General features: G+C 34.0%; 1 protein-coding gene and 1 pseudogene across 1 annotated transcript; both read right to left on the reverse strand.

Moving 5' to 3' along the window:
• Positions 1-6,627: 6,627 nt before the first annotated feature.
• Positions 6,628-7,487, reverse strand: LOC109148609 (annotated as a pseudogene).
• A 5,498-nt stretch (positions 7,488-12,985) lies between these two features.
• Positions 12,986-14,902, reverse strand: LOC109148610. Its single transcript, XM_019296343.1, has one exon. It carries the CDS (start codon positions 14,900-14,902, stop codon positions 12,986-12,988), a length of 1,917 nt encoding a protein of 638 aa, XP_019151888.1.
• Positions 14,903-21,282: the final 6,380 nt, after the last annotated feature.

Here is a 21,282-nt window from a genome sequence, read left to right on the forward strand (position 1 = left end):
TTATACATATTATAGGTTTATAAGTGTTGGAAAGAATAGCTTAAAATGGCATAAAATGACATGTTAGTGGCTATTTTGTGGTACAATTATCAATGGGATCCACTTCCGATTTGGGTCGGGTCAAAGTGGATTCAGGTTCTTCGTAGTGAGCCGAAGAGATTGATATATTTTACGCTCAAAACGGATAATGGGTGAATGAGATATTGATTGTCAAAGTAGACCCATTGAGTTGGAAAAATGAAAGGAAAAAGTGAGCTTTTGTCCCACATTGGTTTGGGAAGAGGATTTGCCCCACTATTTATACAAGAGTCTTTTAAAGGCTTATTGAATGTTTAGCATAGAGGTTCTCTCTCGCGCGGCTTGGCTTATATATATATATATATATATATATATATATATATATATATATATATATATATATATATATATATATAAGTTTAATCTTGTGTGTGTCGGCATCATTTTTCAAAACCCCTGATGGTCGCCTGCACGAACTTGTCCTGTTGTGACCGATGGGTGGTCAATTCAGCTGTTACGGAGTTAATTTTTTGAATTAATTTCAATTTTAATTTTTGAATTGAAACTCATGTTAATGGTTGCTGTTACAGTGGAGAAGTTCCCTTAAGTGCATATTAAAAGCTATTTAATCTCTCACCCCTATATAAGAAGGAGTTGGGCAGTAGCAGATTTACACACAGAACCTATCCTGTTGTGACCGATGGGTGGTCAATTTTAATTTTTTGAATTAATTTCAATTTTAATTTTTGAATTGAAACCCATGTTAATGGTTGCTGTTACAGGAAGGTGGAGAGGTGCCCTTAAGTGCCTATTAAAAGCTATTTAATCTCTCACCCCTATATAAGGAGTTGGGCAGTAGCAGATTTACACACAACAAGAAAGTATAATAATTTTCAGCCTCAAAACCCTCTGCTTCTACTCTTTCTTAGTCATACTATGTTCATAATCTTGCTCTAGTTCGCCGGATTCTTTGTTTGGGTGCTCAAACACTGAATCGTAGCAAGTTTTATCCTGGGAAGCCTAGGCTACAACGCTCCTAGCACTTGTGAGAGGTAGCAAATAAGGTTTTAAGGAAATAATGATCGCTTGACTCTTGCTAAAAACCCTATACCAAACACGAAGCCAATCTCTTCATCTTTCATTCCTCTTTCCTACAGAAAAATAATAATATCTTTATATTTTAAGATTATTATTGGGTTTCACCAACGAGATTTCCAAAAATAAGTTTATTATAACAATATTAAAATATCATTTTAAGTTTACTACATGTTCATTTGGTAATATACATATCTATAACATGATATGCGACAAGGACATGCAATTGTTTCTTAATTAAAAGAAACAGTGTCATATTATTTGTGTGGACTATAATCTTCAATAATATAACGATTGATGGTTTCCTTATTCTTCCAAAAGGTTGAATCCCCAACCTTAAGGGTCCCCACATCCCGGTCCGACGGTGCATTTGGGAGGATGAAAATGACGGTGACTCAATGGCTCAGCAGACATGGCCAAATGCCGGTGCACACAAGGCCGGGATCTGCCCACTTAGAGAATAATCACTTAAATATTATCTATTCAACCATTGAGCTAAGCATGTGCGGACCGATTGATATATGGTTCCCTTAGCCATACCATGCACTAACTCAACTACTCTTGTAATCATTAAACTTAGTATTCAATTGCAAACTCTGAATTGATAACATGTACATTTTGATTTATTTCTTGTATAATGATAAGACATTTTTAAATTTACCATTTTTCACTTTTTACTTTTTCATTTGTTTACAAATTATATTAAACAAAATATTCACCCAGACTATGTGGTCTAATGGTATCCTGGTTGGACTTCTATTTGGAAGGTTGTGAGTTTGAGCCTTGGTGGAGGCGTTATTGGTTCTTTGTGTTTGTTCAGTATGTATATATAACCATATATTACATTATAATAGAACCAGCAACATTCAAAAAACAAAATATTCCGTAAACTATTTATTATTCTTGTTCAGTATGTATATATAACCATATATTACATTATAATAGAACCAGCAACATTCAAAAAATAAAATATTCCGTAAACTATTTATTATTCTTAATTAACTTACACATTGCAAAATATTTTCTAACTTTTTAAATAATAATAATAACAACAACAATAGCAACAACAACAATAAGTGATATATATATATATATATATATATATATATATATATATATATAATAAAAAGTGAAAGCTATTATTTTTTGAATATTCATCCAAAAAGACTATGAATGTTATATTATAATTATTTTAAAAATACATTGCCTTATCTTTACTTAAATCAAACCTTATTAGCACAAATTTTAATTTTACATTTCAAATTTAAATTGCTTTAATTAAAATGTATATGTATATTTTATTAAAAACTGATCTATTATTGAAAAAATATATATTGCTTTAATTAAAATGAGACAAAATTTCTCACAATTTTAAGAATTTAAATGCAAAAAAATTATTTTCTAATCAATCTTATAAGGAAAAAAAAATATATTTCAAAATATCAATGAGAGTTTACAAGATGAATAGTTCACATATAATAACAATTAAGGTTCCAATCATATATAGAAGAAAATTTTATGAATTCATATGTTATAACTTAATTTCTAACTCTTTTATTACTATTCGACAACATTAGTAAGCCTATTATGATCGCATCACTTTTAACAAGCAATAAATTAAATATTGCGGACTAATCAATATCTCATTAAGAAGACTTAATTTGTTTTAACATGAAAATTATTAAGACATCATTTTTATTATAGATTATAACTATCAACATCAATACTCATCTTTATTATTACTTTTATTATATATATTACAAGTTGAAAATACTCATGTTGATTATATTAAAAATAATTATTTGTATTTTATATTAATTATTAAATATTTAAACGTTATACTAGGTACTTACTTATTTTACTTTTCGTGTTGGACATTAATTTAATCACACAATGCAAGCGTTATAACTAGTAATTAATGATTATAAGTAACAACTTTTTTTTTTTTTGAATGCGATTATAAGTAACAACTTATTTCACATATATTAAGTAATTGTAAACCAAAAGCAAGCACTCAGATTATTTACATACTGTCACAATCACAACTAACTATTTTTCACAGCTAATATTTAAAAGTTATACTAACCACTTACATTTTATTTTTTAATTATGAAATTAATTATTTTTCACAACTAATTATTCCACTTTGAAAATGTTGCTTTTTTTCCTTCCTAAAAATTTCCAATACAATAATTACACATTAAATAGTCAAAATTATTTAGTAATTTTCATGGGATGATATTGTGTGTCTCTCAAGGAAAATAAAGAGAAGCATCAATCTTGATACGTTAATCTTACACTATTGCATTATAAATAAAATAAAGTATTGGCATGTTTGTGATGTCAACATCATATGACTTGTATGATACTCATCAAAATAATATTTTACGTCTATTTATTTGTAGTGCAAGACCAATTCAATATATAGCTTGACTTCCAAAAGGAAAGTAACATCAAATTAAACACAAATTTCTTCCACTAATTTTGTCCTCATTAATTACTAAGTCCAACTATCATATTAATTGAACTTTCATATATTAATTTTTAGTATTTGCATTGACTAGAATATTTGTTACGAAAAAGTCAAAATAAATAAATAAATGATGGAATACATTTCATTTTTTTAAATTATGAAATTAACTATTTGTCACAACTAAATTTTCCAACTTCAAAAAATGCTACTTTTTCCGGCCTCTAAAAATTTTCTAATACAATAGTAACACTTTAAATAGTAAAATTTATTTAGTAATTTTTATGGGATGATTTGTGTGACTCGAGGAAAATAAAGAGAAGCATCAAACTTGATATGCTGATCTTACGCGGTTGCATTATTCATAAAACAATATATTGGCATGTGTCATGTCAACATTATACGACCTATATGATAGGTATCAAAATTTTATTTACATCGATTTATTTGTAGTGCAAGACCAAGGAAGATAGCATCAAACACAAATTTCTTCTACTAATTTTGTCTTCATTAATTTCTAAGTCCAATTATCTCGTATTTGTTGGTTTTACGGCCTTGGGGACGTTGGGGTAGCCGTTCGGCGGGCCAACACTACCGTAAAATTTTAGGGTTTGTGAAAATGAAAGAGGGTAAAGAGCCATTTTTTCGTGGAAAAGTCCGACCTTTTACACGATGACCCCGTGGGGTATTTATACAGAGGGATGAGCTTTCTTCAAGGAAAGTAGGTCAAGAGGTAGTGCCGAATCGGCTACAGAATCTACTACAATTAATGCAATATTCACTTAAACTGGGAAAGGAAACTACTTGTTGGACAAGGAAGGGAATCTCCGCCAAATCCACCATTAGTCGCTTCTGGGCGTGGATTCGGTCGAGGACGCACCGACTGCCTGACGAGGTAGCCGGGCTAGGGAGGCTGAGACACTCAGGCAGGGACGCTCCAACCGTTGAGCCTGGTCGCCCATCCGAGTCCTATGAGGGAACTCAACCGGGGACACACCGACTACTGAGTCTGGTCGCCCATCCGGGTCCTTTAAGGGAACCCAGCCGGGGACACACCGACTACTAAGCCTGGTCGCCCATCCGAGTCCACTAAGGAAACCCAGTCGGGGACACGCTGACTACTTGGCCTGGTCTCCTACTTGAGCTAGCCAACTCCTGACCGGATACTCACTCGTCCGGCAGCCTAATCTCCAGGGTGCTTCGCGTTGCGGGGACCATGAGAGGAGCCCTTCTTTGTGAATCGCCAAGTGTTATGTCGTACTCGAGCCTGACTGCCCTTCCACACCGGGTGCCTAATTCGGGATATCTATCAGTATTAATTGAATTTTCATATATTAGTTTTAAGTATTTGCAGTGACTTGAATATTCAAAACTATAAAGTTTGAAAAAAAAAATTAAATGTGTGAATACAGAAAAATTAAAGCGTATTGTATTAATACTAAAAATTTGGTACAAAATAAAAATGTGTAATGTAGGTACAGTAATCTTTGAAGAAATCCTATGTTTCATTGCTTGCTTAGAATATTTCACAAATACTTGATCATCTGTTTGAAATTATTTGAAAACCAAACACTTTGTCACAAATAAATTTAAAATAACTTGATATTTGAAAATGCTTGAACTTGACTACTCGAGCTTGAAATACTTGAAATGTTTAAATTCTAGTTCTTGATCGAACACGAAACACTTACAACATGATATTTGAATACTTGAACACTTGAACCTAAAACTTATGTTTATTCTTGATTGTTTAGTTATCAAAACTAATTACAGCCATAAAGGCTAATATAATTCTGGCCTAGTCGAACTTACACCATTTAATTTTTACATATACAACATTAATATAATAGAAAATGTTACAATTTTTCTTAATTTAATTTGATGCAAGTATTGGCACAACCGTCCTTGAATATAAAAAAACATGAATTAATCATGCATAGTGGTATGTCATCTAATGTATCCTCAAATGCACCTGATCCCTTCCCTATATATATATGTGTGTGTGTGTGTGTGTGTGTCACATTGCATGCATTTTGATTCCCAACCTTAGCTTATAAATCTTTCTCAAGTAAATATGCCCATAACCATTTATGTGGAGTAAATTAAGTCTAGCAAGATTTCTATTTATTATCACCTTTTTTTTTTCTTTTTTTTTTTTTTGCCTAAAGGGTTATATATATTATAATTATGTAGTTTTATTTCATCTTCTCTTATATATATCATAACAGCATATAAGATTAGTAACCTTAGCATAATCTGACTAAGATTTTATGAATTTCAAAAAGTAATTACTAATTTTATATTCATATAATAGCGTTAAAAGATTTCATATTATAGTCTAATATATCTAATATATAAGTTTGAAATTCAATACGAAATTCGTCATTTTCCTTATATGTACAAAAAGATTTTTCTTTAAAAAAACTTCCAAATAATTAAACAAAAAAAGGGAATAGACATTAAATATGTTATATAATGAAAAAGAAAAATATATGCATTACAACAAGAAATAAAGTATAAGTAACGGCAAATTTTATCCACTTACTAAGAACATTCTTAGTCCAACTAAATACTTTTACACAACTGAAAATTTTCAAAATCACGTGTATTAGACTATTAGGTGGCCTGGTTAGAAATCTCTCTAGCCAAGGTACAAGAAGTCTTTGTATTGAGTTGGAAATTTTAGTCATTTGAGATATTGAGGTTTTAAATTCGGTCGCGATCAATAAGGTAAGGGTGAAGTGCCAAATAGCACCATGAACCAATTGCGATATGTCATGCCGCACCCTGAACTTACATAAGTGATTATTCAATTCATAAACCGAAAAATTTTGTCCGCCTAGCCCTTTTAGCAGGTTGTCTCCAAGTAACAGGTTATACTCTTCCGTGATATTCTGGCCGATAGCCACCGTGATTTCAGTCTCTTCTTTCTTTTTCTTCTACTTCTTCTTTTTTTTTTTTGTTTTTTTTTTTGTTTTTTTTTTTTTGTTTTTTTTTTTTTGTTTTTTGTTTTTTGTTTTTTTTTTTTTTTTTTGTTTTTTTATGAGTTTGTTGATTGCCCTCTGAGCATCTTCTTTGTTTACAAAATTGACAAATCCAAAACCTCTGCTCACTCCAGTCTTCTGATCTATAGCAACATAGACTCGAGTCACAGCACCAAAAGGTCTGAAAAGCTCCATCAAGTCAGGTTCTCGGGTGTCCTCTGATAGGTTGGTCACACGGACCGAGTTCTCATCATTCCTGCGTCTCATGTCTATTCCAGCTGGTCTCTCTGCTCCCGACCTCATGCTTGGTGGAACGTAAGCTCTTTTAGTTGCACCAGGAGGCAAGCTAGCATCAGACATTGGTGGTTTGTCAACAAAGGTGTCAGTCTGTACGGCAAGATCCTTGTAAGGGCACTTAGATATCCAGTGATCACCTTTCTTGCCACAAGTTCTACAAACCATCAAAACAGCACCCGATTTATTAAGAGCAGACAGTGCATCCGCCGTCTTGGCCTCTTCAGCTTTGGAACCAGGAGCTCGGGGCCTTTCAAGCAAGATCTCTTCGGTGGAGACCATGGTGAGTCTGCTGCCGACATCCTCACGAACAGCATCGCCGAACTTGGGCCAGGAGTGGCGCTCGATCGCCCGTTTATTGAGGTGTGCCTTGGCGAGCTTTCGAACGCGGGTCGTGGTTGTGATCATAATTAACCTTATTGCCATCATCGCTGAACTTGTACTCAATCACCTTCTTGATTCCGTTCTCGTCGGGGCCGATGACCTGCTTTGGCGAGAGGAGAAAATGGAGGGCCTCGGCGTCATCTTCCTCCAGCTCTCCCCATCGGAGCTTGCTCGCCGGCTTTGAAAGGGAATCGGTAGTCATGGCCGCCGGAGCTATAGAAATCTGGTATTCAACGGGCTGAGTATGAGATGATTTCAGTCTCTGATCTTAAAAACCCATAATTTGGAGATCTAAAAAAAAAAAAAAAACCACATTAGCACATTACCTGTGCCATGTCATCAAGGCAACAGGGAAACCTGCTAAAAGGGTAGGCGGACAAAATTTTTCGGTTTATGAATTGAATAATCACTTATGTAAGTTCAGGGTGCGGCATGACATCACAATTGGTTCATGGTGCTATTTGGCACTTCACCCATAAGGTAATAATGAAATGTTAATAAGAAAAATAAATAAATAAATAAAGAAAAATAGAATATTAAATGAGCAAATATCAATTTTGGTACCACGAGTATTAACAAAATGATAGTTTTAATCCACATATTTAATTCCTATCAATTTTCATCCACGACTATTATTTTAGTACCAATTTTTATCCACAACTATTATTTTAGTGCCAAAATTCATCATGTCAGTCACACATCTATTTAAGACATCCCGAAATCTAAAATTATTAAGGGTATTTTCGTCATTTTCAACTTAAGATCCCAATTTGAGCATGAATAAAGAGATTTAAGTGCTAAGATCAATCCCAATTCGCAATTCTCCTCCTCATCCGACCTTAATTTGAGGAGGAGAACTGCGAATTGGGATCGATTTTAGGGCTTAAATTCCTTTATTCATGCTCAAATTGAGATCTTAATTTGAAAAAGACGAAAATGCCCTTCATAATTTCATATTTCAGCATGTCTTAAATGAAGGGGTGACCGACGCAATGAATTTTGGTACTAAAACAATAGTTGTGGATGAAAATTGGTAGTAAAACAATAGGCATGATTGAAAATTGGTAGGAACTAAACATGTTGATTAAAACTGTCATTTTGCTAATACTCGTGGGACGAAAATTAGTATTTGCTCAATATTAAATTGGCATACAAATCTATTCATATATGTACGAAAATTATTTGTCACTGGAATATCATTAAAAGTCACAACGAATTAGGCGAAGCAATATTGTCGCATGTCTGTATATATACATATATAAAGAAATGGACTCGTGACATAGCTTAATTGGTTAATCAACCTAAAATAAGTTAGTTTTGTTTTACTAGCAGTGGTAATGGTATAGTGTATGATTCAAATTCTACCAAAGATCAAAAGAGGGTATGGATTTAACATGATAAACTAGCCCAGATCATGCAAGGAATCAATCATATTATTGAGCAAAGCTTTTGAGGGTTTTAGGCAGGTAAGAAAAGGAAATTACAGAATTAAGATGAAGAAAGCTCAACATACATGAGCTTATATACAGATAAGGAGTAGGGATGGCAACGGGGCGGGGGCGGGGAGTATACTCCCCGTCCCCGTTCCCGAAACTCCGACCCCGTCCTTATCTCCAACGAAAAATTGAAAATAGTCCACATTCCCGTTCCCGAAGGGAATTAACCGGGAACAGAGAATTCCCGTTAACGGTGAACTCTTAGTCAAAAAATTTAAATTACTATAATTTTTAATTTTAAAAACTAAAAATTTATATCATAATAATTTGAAAAATTAATATATATATATATATATATATATATATATATATATATATATATATATATATATATATAATTATTCGGGGACGCGGCGGGGCGGGAATGGGTATCCACGTCCCCGTCCCCATTCCCGCGGGGAAATTTCAAATATTCTCCGTCCTCGTCCCCGATCCCCGAAATTTTTTCCCGTCCCCGTCCCCATTTCCTTTGAGGACGGGAATCCCTAATGAGAACGGGGCACATTGCCATCCCTAATAAGGAGGGAAAGAGGCAGTTATATAACTGCCAAGAGTAGGAAAAGACAAAGATAGCCCTCAGACCTGCATTCCACATCTGTTGTCAAGGCTAGGCTGCATCATGTACTTCATCAAAAACAAGTTAATAATAGTGACCACTTATGCAACCAAAATAAAAAATAAAAAATCATACTTAAGTTATCATCTTAATAGGACCAACAAAGTTTTTATACAATAATTAGACTATTAATCTGGCATTGATTCAGCAAAAAACAATTTGAGCAAATCATCTTAATAGGAAAAAAAAAAAAAAAAAACTTGGATTGAAAACCTGTAAAGGGAATACACCTTGTTAGTCCAACAAATCCACCAAGAAAACAGGAAGAATCATGGTGCTCTGTGTTGACACTTAAATTTTGATAAATATTGATTATTTATCAATATATATTAGTATATTTGAATATATTTATGGATAATATTGATATTATCAAATAGGACTTCTTATTTCTATGTAATCACATACACATCCTACGAAAAATCATAGAAAGAACTCTGAAGCTTATTCAAAGATCACAATAAAAATGTGATCTTGAAAGTAAAAGCCCCTTCTCCTCCATATTTTGATGCATGTTGGTCCAAACCTCTATTGAAGATCAAACCATTTTAACCCGGATGCCCTTCAAGAAGAACAAGCTATATATGCAAACCCTTCTTTGAATATTAATCCACATGAAACCCGGAGGCCCTTCAATGGTGGAGTGTTCAAGGCATCCAATTGAAGAATCAGAGGACCATTTAGAGACTTGTACCCACACCGGCATTGATACTTGATATGTAACCGGAATTTTGAACTCAATATAATTTTATTCAATTTGCTTTGTTTACAAATTGGCATGCCCTGTGGGACAGCTCTGCCTCTCATCTCTTAATAGACACATACCATTCAACCGGTATGGGGGCAAACCCCATATGAAATTTGAAATGGAGGAGGCTAAATGATACTCCTTGGCACGAGTTGAAAAGGCCTCATATCCTTCAAGATACTCCTTGGCACGAGTTGAAACGGCCTCATATCTTTCAAGGCTCCTTGACACGAGTTGAAACGGCCTTATATCTTTAAGTTGTAGTGTCGAGACTTTCTTGCACTACATACTTTCAAGTGTTATGTGCTCTCAAGTGGTGTACAAGTAAGTCTCGAGGGGGCATTTGTTGATACTTAAATTTTGATAAATATTGATTATTTATCAATATTAGTATATTTGAATATATTTGAATATATTTATGTATAATATTGATATTATCTAATTTGTTAATTAGATAATATCAAAAGAATTTGAACCTATCACAACTCCTCTATCCTACAGCTATAAATAGGACTTCTTATTTCTATGTAATCACACATCACTACTGGAAATTATGGAATTTCCGACCACCTGAAAGTAATCTTAAATCAAGTTGAAAGCAAAAAGTGGTTGGAAATAGCAACAAAGGTTTTTCCGGATACCAAAAGTGGTTGGAACAAGACTTTCGCCTTGATTTAAGATCACTTTCAGGTGGTCGGAAATTTCATAATTTTCAATAGTGCATCCTAGGAAAAATCATAGAAAGAACTCTGAAGCTTATTCGGAGATCACAATAAAAATGTGATCTTGAAAGTAAAAGTCCCTTCTCCTCCATATGTTGATGCATGTTGATCCAAATTAAACCTCTATTGAAGATCAAGCCATTTGAACCCGGAGACCCTTCAAGAAGAACAAACTATATATACAAGCCCTTCTTTGAAGATTAAGCCACTTGAAACCCGGAGGCCCTTCAATGGTGGAGTGTTCAAGGCATCCAATTGAAGATGAGAGGACCATTCAGAGACTTATACCCACACCGCATTGATACTTGATATGTAACCGGAATTTTGAATTCAATATAATTTTATTCAATTTTCTTTGCTTACACTCTGAAATCATAAATGTTGAAATATTTTAAGGATCGACACACACAGTGATGTTGAAACATAAGTTATAACACAAACGATCTGTAACGCAGTTCGGGCAAACAACCCTAATCTGCGAGGCACTTCTCAATTTGAGAACTTGCCTAAATCCACTAAAAGCTCAATATTTAAAGTACACTGTTTGGAACCTGAGATTACACAATAGAATGATTTTTCCTACCAAACTATTGAAACCTAAACACATGTACTACTTTCTAGGGGAATTTAGTATCCTATTCTCAAAGACTCTCGTACCTCACAAGATTAATGTTGAATGCTTGAATTCTACAATAAAGGACAACCCCTATTTATAGTAGCTACTCCTAACAGATTCGTGAATAACAAAGTTATTCCTAATTTAATCAGACTAGAACTAGAAAAACTTCAATAACAATTCCCTTTAGAACTAGTATTCTTCAATAACTACTCCTCTTAGGCTTGATATTCCTTTATAATTCTTTTTGCACATAACTTTGACAAAACACTTTGAGTCAACAATCTCCCCCTTTGTCAAATTTTTGGAAAAAACCTTGATCTCATAGTGGCTTGATTTATGATTCTTCTCCCCCTTAATTGATTCCACGTATCTTTCTTATCTGATGAGTGCTGTCTTGAATCTGTGTTTGTGACTTCATCATTCTTTTCTTGTTTTCTTGACAGCTATAAAAAGAAATTTTTTCTTTTCGATCGCTCTCTGATCAGCCCTAAGGCCGTCCAAAGGCGAACGCTCTCTCGCAAAAAACGCCCCACCAGAGTGATCCTCTCCTTCGATTTCACTAGATCCTCCCATTCCCCGCTTGAGATTGTCACAATCGGAGAGTTTTCCTTCAATCTGGCAGTCTCACCAGTCGCAAAAGCAAATATAGACTGGTCACCTTCTTCGCTAATTTGATCAATCTCAGGGAACAAGTCTCCAATTATCATCCGATTTGATTTCTGATGATCTATCTGATCGTGTATGGCCGAAGGAAAGGAGCACTTCTTGCCTAGCTTCCTCTACCAATGCTACCTCATTCAATACAGTTTCAGCTGTCTCATTCATCAAGCCCATCGCAACTTCTTCAACATCTGCCTCACAGTTTAGCCTTGCGTTCAGATGAAACAGATGAGCAGAGCCCAGTTCGACATTCTGTCGAACAGGTTGTGTGCCAACACCTCTACTGCTCTTACTACCCCTTTTCCAATCCATATGGTTTCAATAGTGCTTAACAAGTAGTGTTTTGTCAACACGTATCCATTTTGTTCTAATAGTATTAGCATCTTTCGGGTTTAGATACTGATTCCCAGACTTTGTTTCTTTCAGACTGTTGTAGTTCCTTTTGCATGGTTTCTATCCAGAATTCATCTCTTAGTGCTTCATCAATATTCTTTGTTTCAAACCTGGAGGTGAAACAATAATCTTCTTCATCCATTTTAAGGTAATCTTGTTTCTTTCCCTTGGTTTTGATTCTTTGATTGAGATCCCCTATGATTTTTTTTAAATGATGATTTTTCTGAATTTTCAAATCAATAGATTGCCTTTTATCCTTTTCTTCATCTGGTTCTGTTTCTATTTTGTGATTCTGCATAACAGTAGTCAGAGGTGTTGGAACAGTTGTTTCAACAACTCTGGGACTTTCGTCAACATTAGTGGTTATTATTGGAATTGTGTCATCAATAACCACATTCATGGATTCCATTGTACTGTCTACACGGAAAGCCCTACTGTTTGATGAATAAACTAGGAATATTCCTTGGTCCCCTTTGATGTCATGAGAATTTATGTGTCTTGGTGTAGTGATTGTTTTAGCTTGATGGTTGTCTGTAAACCAGATAGGTGACCATCCCATGTATAGCATTTGTTTGCGAACCTTTTTCCCATCATGACACACTTGTGATTCTGATTAAACACAATGCAATTGTCTTTAGAGAATTCTACTTTGAGTTCATCTTCACAAAGCTGACTTATGCTGATTAGATTTGTTTTTAGACTTTGTACTAGGAGGACTTTTGGCAACCTAGGTAGCCCATGGACATTCAAGATGCCGCTTGCAATGATCTGGCCTTTTCCTCCATCTCCAAAGGTAACATGTCCTTCATTCTTATACTGAATGTTTTCTAGGTTTTCTGGATTTCCAGTCATATGCCTTGAACACCCGCTGTCAAAATACCATACGTTTTGTTCTTTGCTAGTTTTTGAGGTGTAGGCAACATTCTGATCTTTTCTTACCCAGATTTTCTTGCTATTATTTTTGCTTTGTACTGCCCAATCTCTGTTGTTTTGCCTGTGATAGAGATCATTTTGCCTTTTGAAGCAGTACGCCTTTATGTGTCCCAATCTGTGGCAGTAGTAACATCTGATTCTCCTTCGGTGTTGAAAGTGATGTTGTAACAACTCTGGGTTTTCTGTATGTTTGTTGTCAGTGTTTTCTGTTTTCTGCAAATTTTCTTCAAGGGACTGTATTTTCCATGTTAATTCCTCTTCCTTTTTCTGGAATTTCTTTAGTTCTTCCTTTGTTTCTAGATGTTCCCGAAATTCTCTCTCTTTTTCAATTTGTAAGTCATGATTCTTTTGCATGAGTTCTGTATTAACTCTAATGAGTTCGTGCCATTTTGATTGCAGCAGTGTGTATGCTTCGAATAGCTCTTGTGTGTCCTCTTGAGAGGTATTTTCTTCTTCGTGCCTGGTAGTGAAAGCAACAAAGTTGGAATTTTCATCTTCACTATCGGAATCGTCACTAAGTGTTGTGACATAGGTTTTATTCTTCTTTTTCAAGTACGTTGGACATTCTAATTGGATATGTCCGTACCCTTTGCATTTGAAGCACTGTATCCCCTCGGTATTTTTAGGCTTTTCCTTCTTTTTTTTTTTTTTTGTGTTGTTTCTATTGTTATTTGAGAAGTTCTTGTTTTTATTTCTGAATTTGTTGAACTTCTTGACCACTTTATTTAAATTCTTGGTGAGCAAGACAATAGACTCTTCCATGCTTTGTGTGTCCTCATCTGAATCTGCACGTTGCTTGGATTGAAATGCCAAACTTTTGTTTGAATCATTTGGTTTTCTTTGTAGCATCTCCAGTTCGTACGTCTGGAGATTTCCTATTAGGTCACTTAGTTTGTATGTGTCCAGATTTGTGTTTTCCTGAATGGCTGTGACTTTCATGAGAAATCTTTCAGGTAGTGATCTGAGTACCTTTTTAACCAATTTTGGTTCGGGAAAAGGTTCTCCTAAATTGTATGCAGCTCCAGCTATATCTAGGATTTTTGCATTGAATTGTGTGATGTTTTCGTCTTCTTCCATCTTTAGAGTTTCGAATTGTGTTTGAATCATCTGTAGTTTTGATTGTTTGACAATGGTGTTGCCTTCGTGATGATTGCATAAGATTTCCCAGGCTGTTTTGGCAATTTCAGTGTTAGAAATCAATTTAAAAGTTTCTTCACTCACTGCCCCATATATAGAGTTCATGGCTTTTGAATTGTAGTTAGCTTCTCTGATTTCATCCTCAGACCATTTCCTTTTTAGTTTCTTTTCTCCTTTTTCATTAGTAGGTGGTTCCCAGCCTTCTTCTACTGCTCTCCACACTCTCTCACCTTGGGACATGATGTAAACTCTCATTCTAGTCTTCCAATAGGAATAGTTTGCACTATCCAGAGCTGGGGGTCTGCTATCCGATAAACCTTCTCTGGGAAAATCCATTGTGTCGTTCATTTGGATGGTGTAGGATCTTGCTAGTAATTTTAGCAGCCTGCTCTGATACCAATTGAAATATTTTAAGGATCGACACACACAGTGATGTTGAAACGTAAGTTGTAACACAAACGATCTGTAACGCAGTTCGGGCAAACAACCCTAATCTGCGAGGCACTTCTCAATTTGAGAACTTGTCTAAATCCACTAAAAGCTCAATATTTAAAGTACACTGTTTGGAACCTGAAATTACACAATAGAATGATTTTTCCTACCAAACTATTGAAACCTAAACACATGTACTACTTTCTAGGGGAATTTAGTATCATATTCTCAAAGACTCTCGTACCTCACAAGATTAATGTTGAATGCTTGAATTCTACAATAAAGGACAACCCCTATTTATAGTAGCTACTCCTAACAGATTCGTGAATAACAAAGCTATTCCTAATTTAATCAGACTAGAACTATAAAAACTTCAATAACAATTCCCTTTAGAACTAGTATTCTTCAATAACTACTCCTCTTAGGCTTGGTATTCCTTTATAATTCTTTTTGCACATAACTTTGACAAAACACTTTGAGTCAACAAATGTCTTCAACTTAACTCCATCTTTAGATTCATACAACAAATAAAAAAAATAAAGGTAATTAATTATTAATGTTATTCTTAACCTAACTATTAGCCCAATCATACAGCAATGGTATGCTTAATCAGTGGCCTTCATTTCTCTGTACAATTAATTGTAATCAGTAAATTGTATAATAGTAAAATTTCAGCCACTTACATTGTTGTCCCAACAGCTTAATATGCATCGCATTAATAGTAGCTAAAGGTATTCTCAATCAAGGGATTACTATGAATTAGTTGTTAAAAGCACTTACTACTATGAACTATGAAGTTGTTTTTAAAAGCTCATCTGTTCAAATAAATTAAATGAGAACATCTGATAGTGGCTCATCAATTATTTGAATTGCTTGCTCGAGCTTGGCTTGAAATTAACTAAATCTAATTATTGCAATTGGTTTATTGGTATTCAGTTTGCTAAAAAATGCAACTCATACGGCTTATTTATTTTCCAGCTATTACAATTTTGAGGTGAAATCATGAGAGTCGCTGGTATACACCTCCATATTGCTAAATAACACAATTGTGATGCCATACTCATTTATGGGTCCCTTCTTTCAGTGACTCGAATAATTCCATCTATTGAAGTTCAATGATAGCTCGAATCATTTATGATTTAGTGTTCTTCAAAAATGTTGGATTTTCCCTTTTAACTCTTCCATACTCTTAGTTTTCCTGTTACTATTACATAATTTAGATCTCTTTTGAGTTGCTTGAATTGATGGCCTGACTTTCTTGCAGATTACTCAAGTTTATGGATTTTACGATGAATGCTTAAGGAAGTGAGTTTACTAGTCTTTCATGAACTATAATTCATAGATGTTGCATTCTGTTCTGGGGATGGACATGTGAATGTAACTCTGAATGGACAACAATTTTATAGCTACCCTTTAAATTGGTGTTAAAAAGTGTGGATGTCTTTCTTTGAGTTAAATTCAATAATTGCTCTGGATTAACTATGCTGTGGATGTCTTTCTTTAAGTTCTCACAAAAGAAACAATGGTTATGATATGTAATCAACAGTTCTCTTTTTCACTTCTATTTGTTATGATATGTTATTTAATTACTAGTGAGTGGTAATCTGTCGGATATTAGGTAATATACCAGTTAATTATATTTGGGACTGTTTGATAGTGTCTATGTTCTGGTCCTTATCTCATGATGAAAACTATAACTTAGGAAACTATAAGTAGTATTTGATCAAACATGTAGCACAGAAATTGATTTTATATTTATTAGGTTGGATATAAAATCCAGTCTCTAAATATGGCATGCATAGTCACCTAAGAATGGCAAGAAGCACATGTCGGATAAAATATTACTATCACATATTTATGTTTGAAAACTGCAATTAAGTTGGAATACACTTTGCAGTTTGGTCTTTTATGCTTCAAGGTGCATTAAATGGTATTTCTGATAAGTGTACACGTCTTCTGGATAAGTTCTTTCCTCAGTTTTTTCTCTTCTAATTATTTCTTCTTTTAAAGGTGTTATATTTGCAAACCTGTGTTGATTCACTGCAGTTGCATTTTACAGATATGGTAATGCCAATGTGTGGAAGACTTTCACAGATCTGTTCGACTATTTTCCACTTACAGCATTGGTCAGTACAGCATCTCATTGTCTTGAATCTCTTGTAAACCTATGTGGAATATTTTGGGCCTCCCACATATGACATGTGGGTGTCACTTGTTTTCCATAAATTGAAATAGTGTTTACTGACTTGACTCATGGCATTAGTTGGAATAACCCAGGCTAGGGGTGCAGGATATACATTTGGCCAAGTAATTTTGATCTTCTATATCCTATTTTTACTTTTTCATCAATTTTAGTAGTTTGATAGTCCTCCTACATACTAATTAACTATTTTATGGTGTTATTTGAATTTAACATACAGGACATATCAGAGCAATTTAACCATACTAACAGCTTGAAGCTTATTGCTAGAGCACACCAGCTGGTTATGGATGGATATAACTGGGCTCATGTAATAGTTTGTCTATAAGCAAAGTTGCGTCTACTTTAATTTTCCATTATTTTTTTTGGACCCAAAATTTTCCATTTAAAAAATTATGTTTTTCCGAATTCTCTGTTTTCCTTCAGAAAAAAAAAAAGGAAAATTTCTCCATGCCCATTTCGAAATGTAATTTTCATTCGGGAGAATGAAGAATGAGATCCATTTACTTTAATTTGGTTTTGCAGGAGCAGAAGGTTGTTACCATATTCAGTGCTCCTAATTATTGTTACCGAGGGATGTGGAAATATGGCATCCATACTGGAAGTTGATGACTGCAACAAATGACATACTTTTATTCAGGTCTCTCTTCCCCATCCTTTATTACATATTTACTCCGATTTAACGGTATCCTACACTAACAGGGAACCACATTTCCGTTACGGGACGGACTATATGTGCACCGTTTTGATAGTTGAGGGGCAACATTTACACCATTCATAATTCAGGGGTGACATTGGTAATTGACATATTATAGAGGGGTATTTTTTACAATTTTCACTTAATTATATTTGGGACTGTTTGATAATGTCTATGTTCTGGTCCTTATCTCATGATGAAAACTATAGCTTAGGAAACTATAAGTAGTATTTGATCAAACATGTAGCACAGAAATTGATTTTATATTTATTAGGTTGGATATAAAATCTAGTCTCTAAATATGGCATGCATAGTCACCTAAGAATGGCAAGAAGCACATGTCGGATAAAATATTACTATCACATATTTATGTTTGAAAACTGCAATTAAGCTGGAATACACTTTGCAGTTTGGTCTTTTATGCTTCAAGGTGCATTAAATGGTATTTCTGATAAGTGTACATGTCTTCTGGATGAATAAATTATCAGTCTTTCTGATAGATGCTTGTTGCATAAAACAACCTCTAAGGGACTTGGAACGGTACGCAGTCATGTACATTAGCTGTGACTTTCTAACTTGGGACATCCCAATGTAGTGGCCTGTTGAATATCAATATTTCTTCAAATAGACCGATCCGGGTCTTGCAAACAAATTGAATTGGGTGAGTCTTCTTTCATATCATCTCATAAATCTTTATGCTTCAGAGGGTCGTATCAAAATATAAATATAATACATACATACATTGAATAATATGATATCAATCATGAATACAATATTTATTATTTATAAAAAAAAATTATAATACTGTTGAAAACAAATGTAATATTTAAGAATTGAACAGTTATTTATGAAAAAAGGTACAATATTAATCATGAATAAATTGATAATTAGTGAATTTTTGGCCCATAACGAGTATTGAGCAATCATTATACCGTGGACCAGGGCGTACATAGCAATGTGCGCCCCGCGCCTCCCAAAACGACATCGCTTTGTATTTTGTTATAAAATTATGTGTTTTTAGGTATAAAATTCTTTACATTCGAAACAGAGGATTTTTATCTTTTTTTAAAAAAAAAAAAACTATGTGTTTTCAGTTATAAAATTTTGTGTTTTCAGGTATAAAATTCTGTGTTTTATATTATATAATTCTGTACATTCAAAACATGAGAATTTTTAATTATAAAATTATGTGTTTTCAGGTATAAAATTATGTGTTTTCTATTATATAATCTTGTACATTCGAAACATGGAGATTTTCAGTTATAAAAATTTTGTGTTTTCAGGTATAAAATTCTGTGTTTTCAAGTATAAAATTATGTGTTTTTTATTATACAATTCTGTACATTCGAAACATGAAATTTTTTTAAAGGGTTAACAGCAAACACGCGAAAAATGTACAAAACGACATCGTTCTGGGTCAGGGCGCACAATGCATTGTGCGCCCTGGTGCACGGTATAATTTGCCGTAAAGGAGGCATTGGGCTTGGAAGTTGAGGGAGCAAAAAGAACTAAAAGGTATAACCAACCAACCAAGATACTCAATTCTCATTTACAAGGGCACAACATGCTATACATATTCAAGTGAATAGAGATGTGGCAAGTAGTGGGGTACACATGTATGACCAAGAGGCTAGAATGAAGGCAAACCAGATTCGTACACTTGTCAAGCATCCGGAAGGTTTTAATACTATATAAGGGGTCTCATGTCTCCCTTTAGACATGACCCCTTGGACCATTACAACACTCCTAGCTTAGTGGCTGATGGTCCTAACTTTCAACCCATACACTAGGCCAGCTAGGTTTGATTCCTAGCTACGATATTATCATTCATAGTCCCCTATTAGAATTATAATATTTATCTTTTTAACTATTTTCTTGGGCATTATACATATCCTTTTGACCCTAATGCCTCGAGTAATAAAATCACTGCTTTCCTACTCCCATTCTGTACATCCATACAAAACCATCATTACTTATGATAGAAAAGTCTAATAATTATGAGAAAAAAATATAATACTTTTAATAAAAAAAAAATTTTAATGATTTCAAATCAAAATGTAATATTAAGCATACTAATGAGGGAAATGTAATACTTATGAAAAATTTAATCCGTCCTACGTATGAGGATCCGCAAGATGATCTCATAGGAGAATTTTTCAAACAAAATTTTGGCAATTATTTATTTATTTTTTTAGATTAAAGTTCTTAATTTTTAGCATCATTTGGTAAATACTTTTTTTTGGAAATATATCTTTTTAGTTCAGTGTAGAATGCATCCCTAACTTTAACATATTTAAAGAATTTTTTTTTTTGGTTTTTTTCAGTGACGAGGAAAACCCGTAACCACTAGCCGAGAATGTGCACTAGGTAAACTCCGTCTTGTGACCCTTGGTTGTACACAGGGTCTACTTTTCAACTAATACGCAATAGTAATGTTAGTGTTAATGTTGTAAACCCTAACTTGTAATTGACAATTTTTTTATGGCAAACTAGCTAGATAGGTTAGGTTTAGTGTCTGTTAGAGTTCTAATTGAAAATTTGGCAGAATAGACACTACACCATAGCCTTTGAAAGCTAGCCGTTGGAACTACACCGACTTATCAGGAATATATAGTTGGTAGAGCAGTTACAAGGTTTAAGGTTATTTTAGAAGAAAGCCCATACATGACTGGAATATCTCAAAATGTAAGACAATAATTCGTACTACATACATGGAATATCTTAGGAATTACTTGTCTTCCAAGATTTGGAGTATTATATACTGGTTAGAAAGAAAATTCAACAAGGGAGTTGAAGAGTTTACGAAGCTAATTTTACAATCCAAGAAACTCTCTCTACAATTTAAAAAGAGAATACTCTAAGATATCATCTTCTCAAGACATTATTGATGATCTAAGTTTAAGAAGAAAGTTCTGTAACGTTTTATCCGTTACTATTATTAAAACATTAGGATAAGTTATGATAATATTAAGTATTTGATATGTGGTGCAATACTAATAACCTAATAGCTAGACTACCATTATGGTTTGGAGTCTAGTTAGGGTTTAGGAGACCTAAAGACATACAACCACAATGATGGCCAGTGGTTATATATGGTCATTAGTCCTCTCACTGCTCACACTACATACCTCATACACCATCTAGAGAGAGCTGAGTAAAGTGAGAGACAAAGCACTCGTGTTATCTCTGCAGCAGTCCAGATCATTCAACCATCTCAAGAACTATGGTTGGAGGTTAATCGGTCCTGTATCACATATTATATGCATGTGATATATATTTAAGTCTAACAGTTGGTATCAGTTGCCTATATAATCTCTGTTTGGTTTGTTTCGTTTAATTGCATATATATAATATTTGCATATGTTGTATACGGTTTTGTATAGTTGA

This window comes from Ipomoea nil, unplaced genomic scaffold (genome assembly GCF_001879475.1).
Source record: "Ipomoea nil cultivar Tokyo-kokei standard unplaced genomic scaffold, Asagao_1.1 scaffold2144, whole genome shotgun sequence".
NCBI classification, from domain to species: domain Eukaryota; kingdom Viridiplantae; phylum Streptophyta; class Magnoliopsida; order Solanales; family Convolvulaceae; genus Ipomoea; species Ipomoea nil.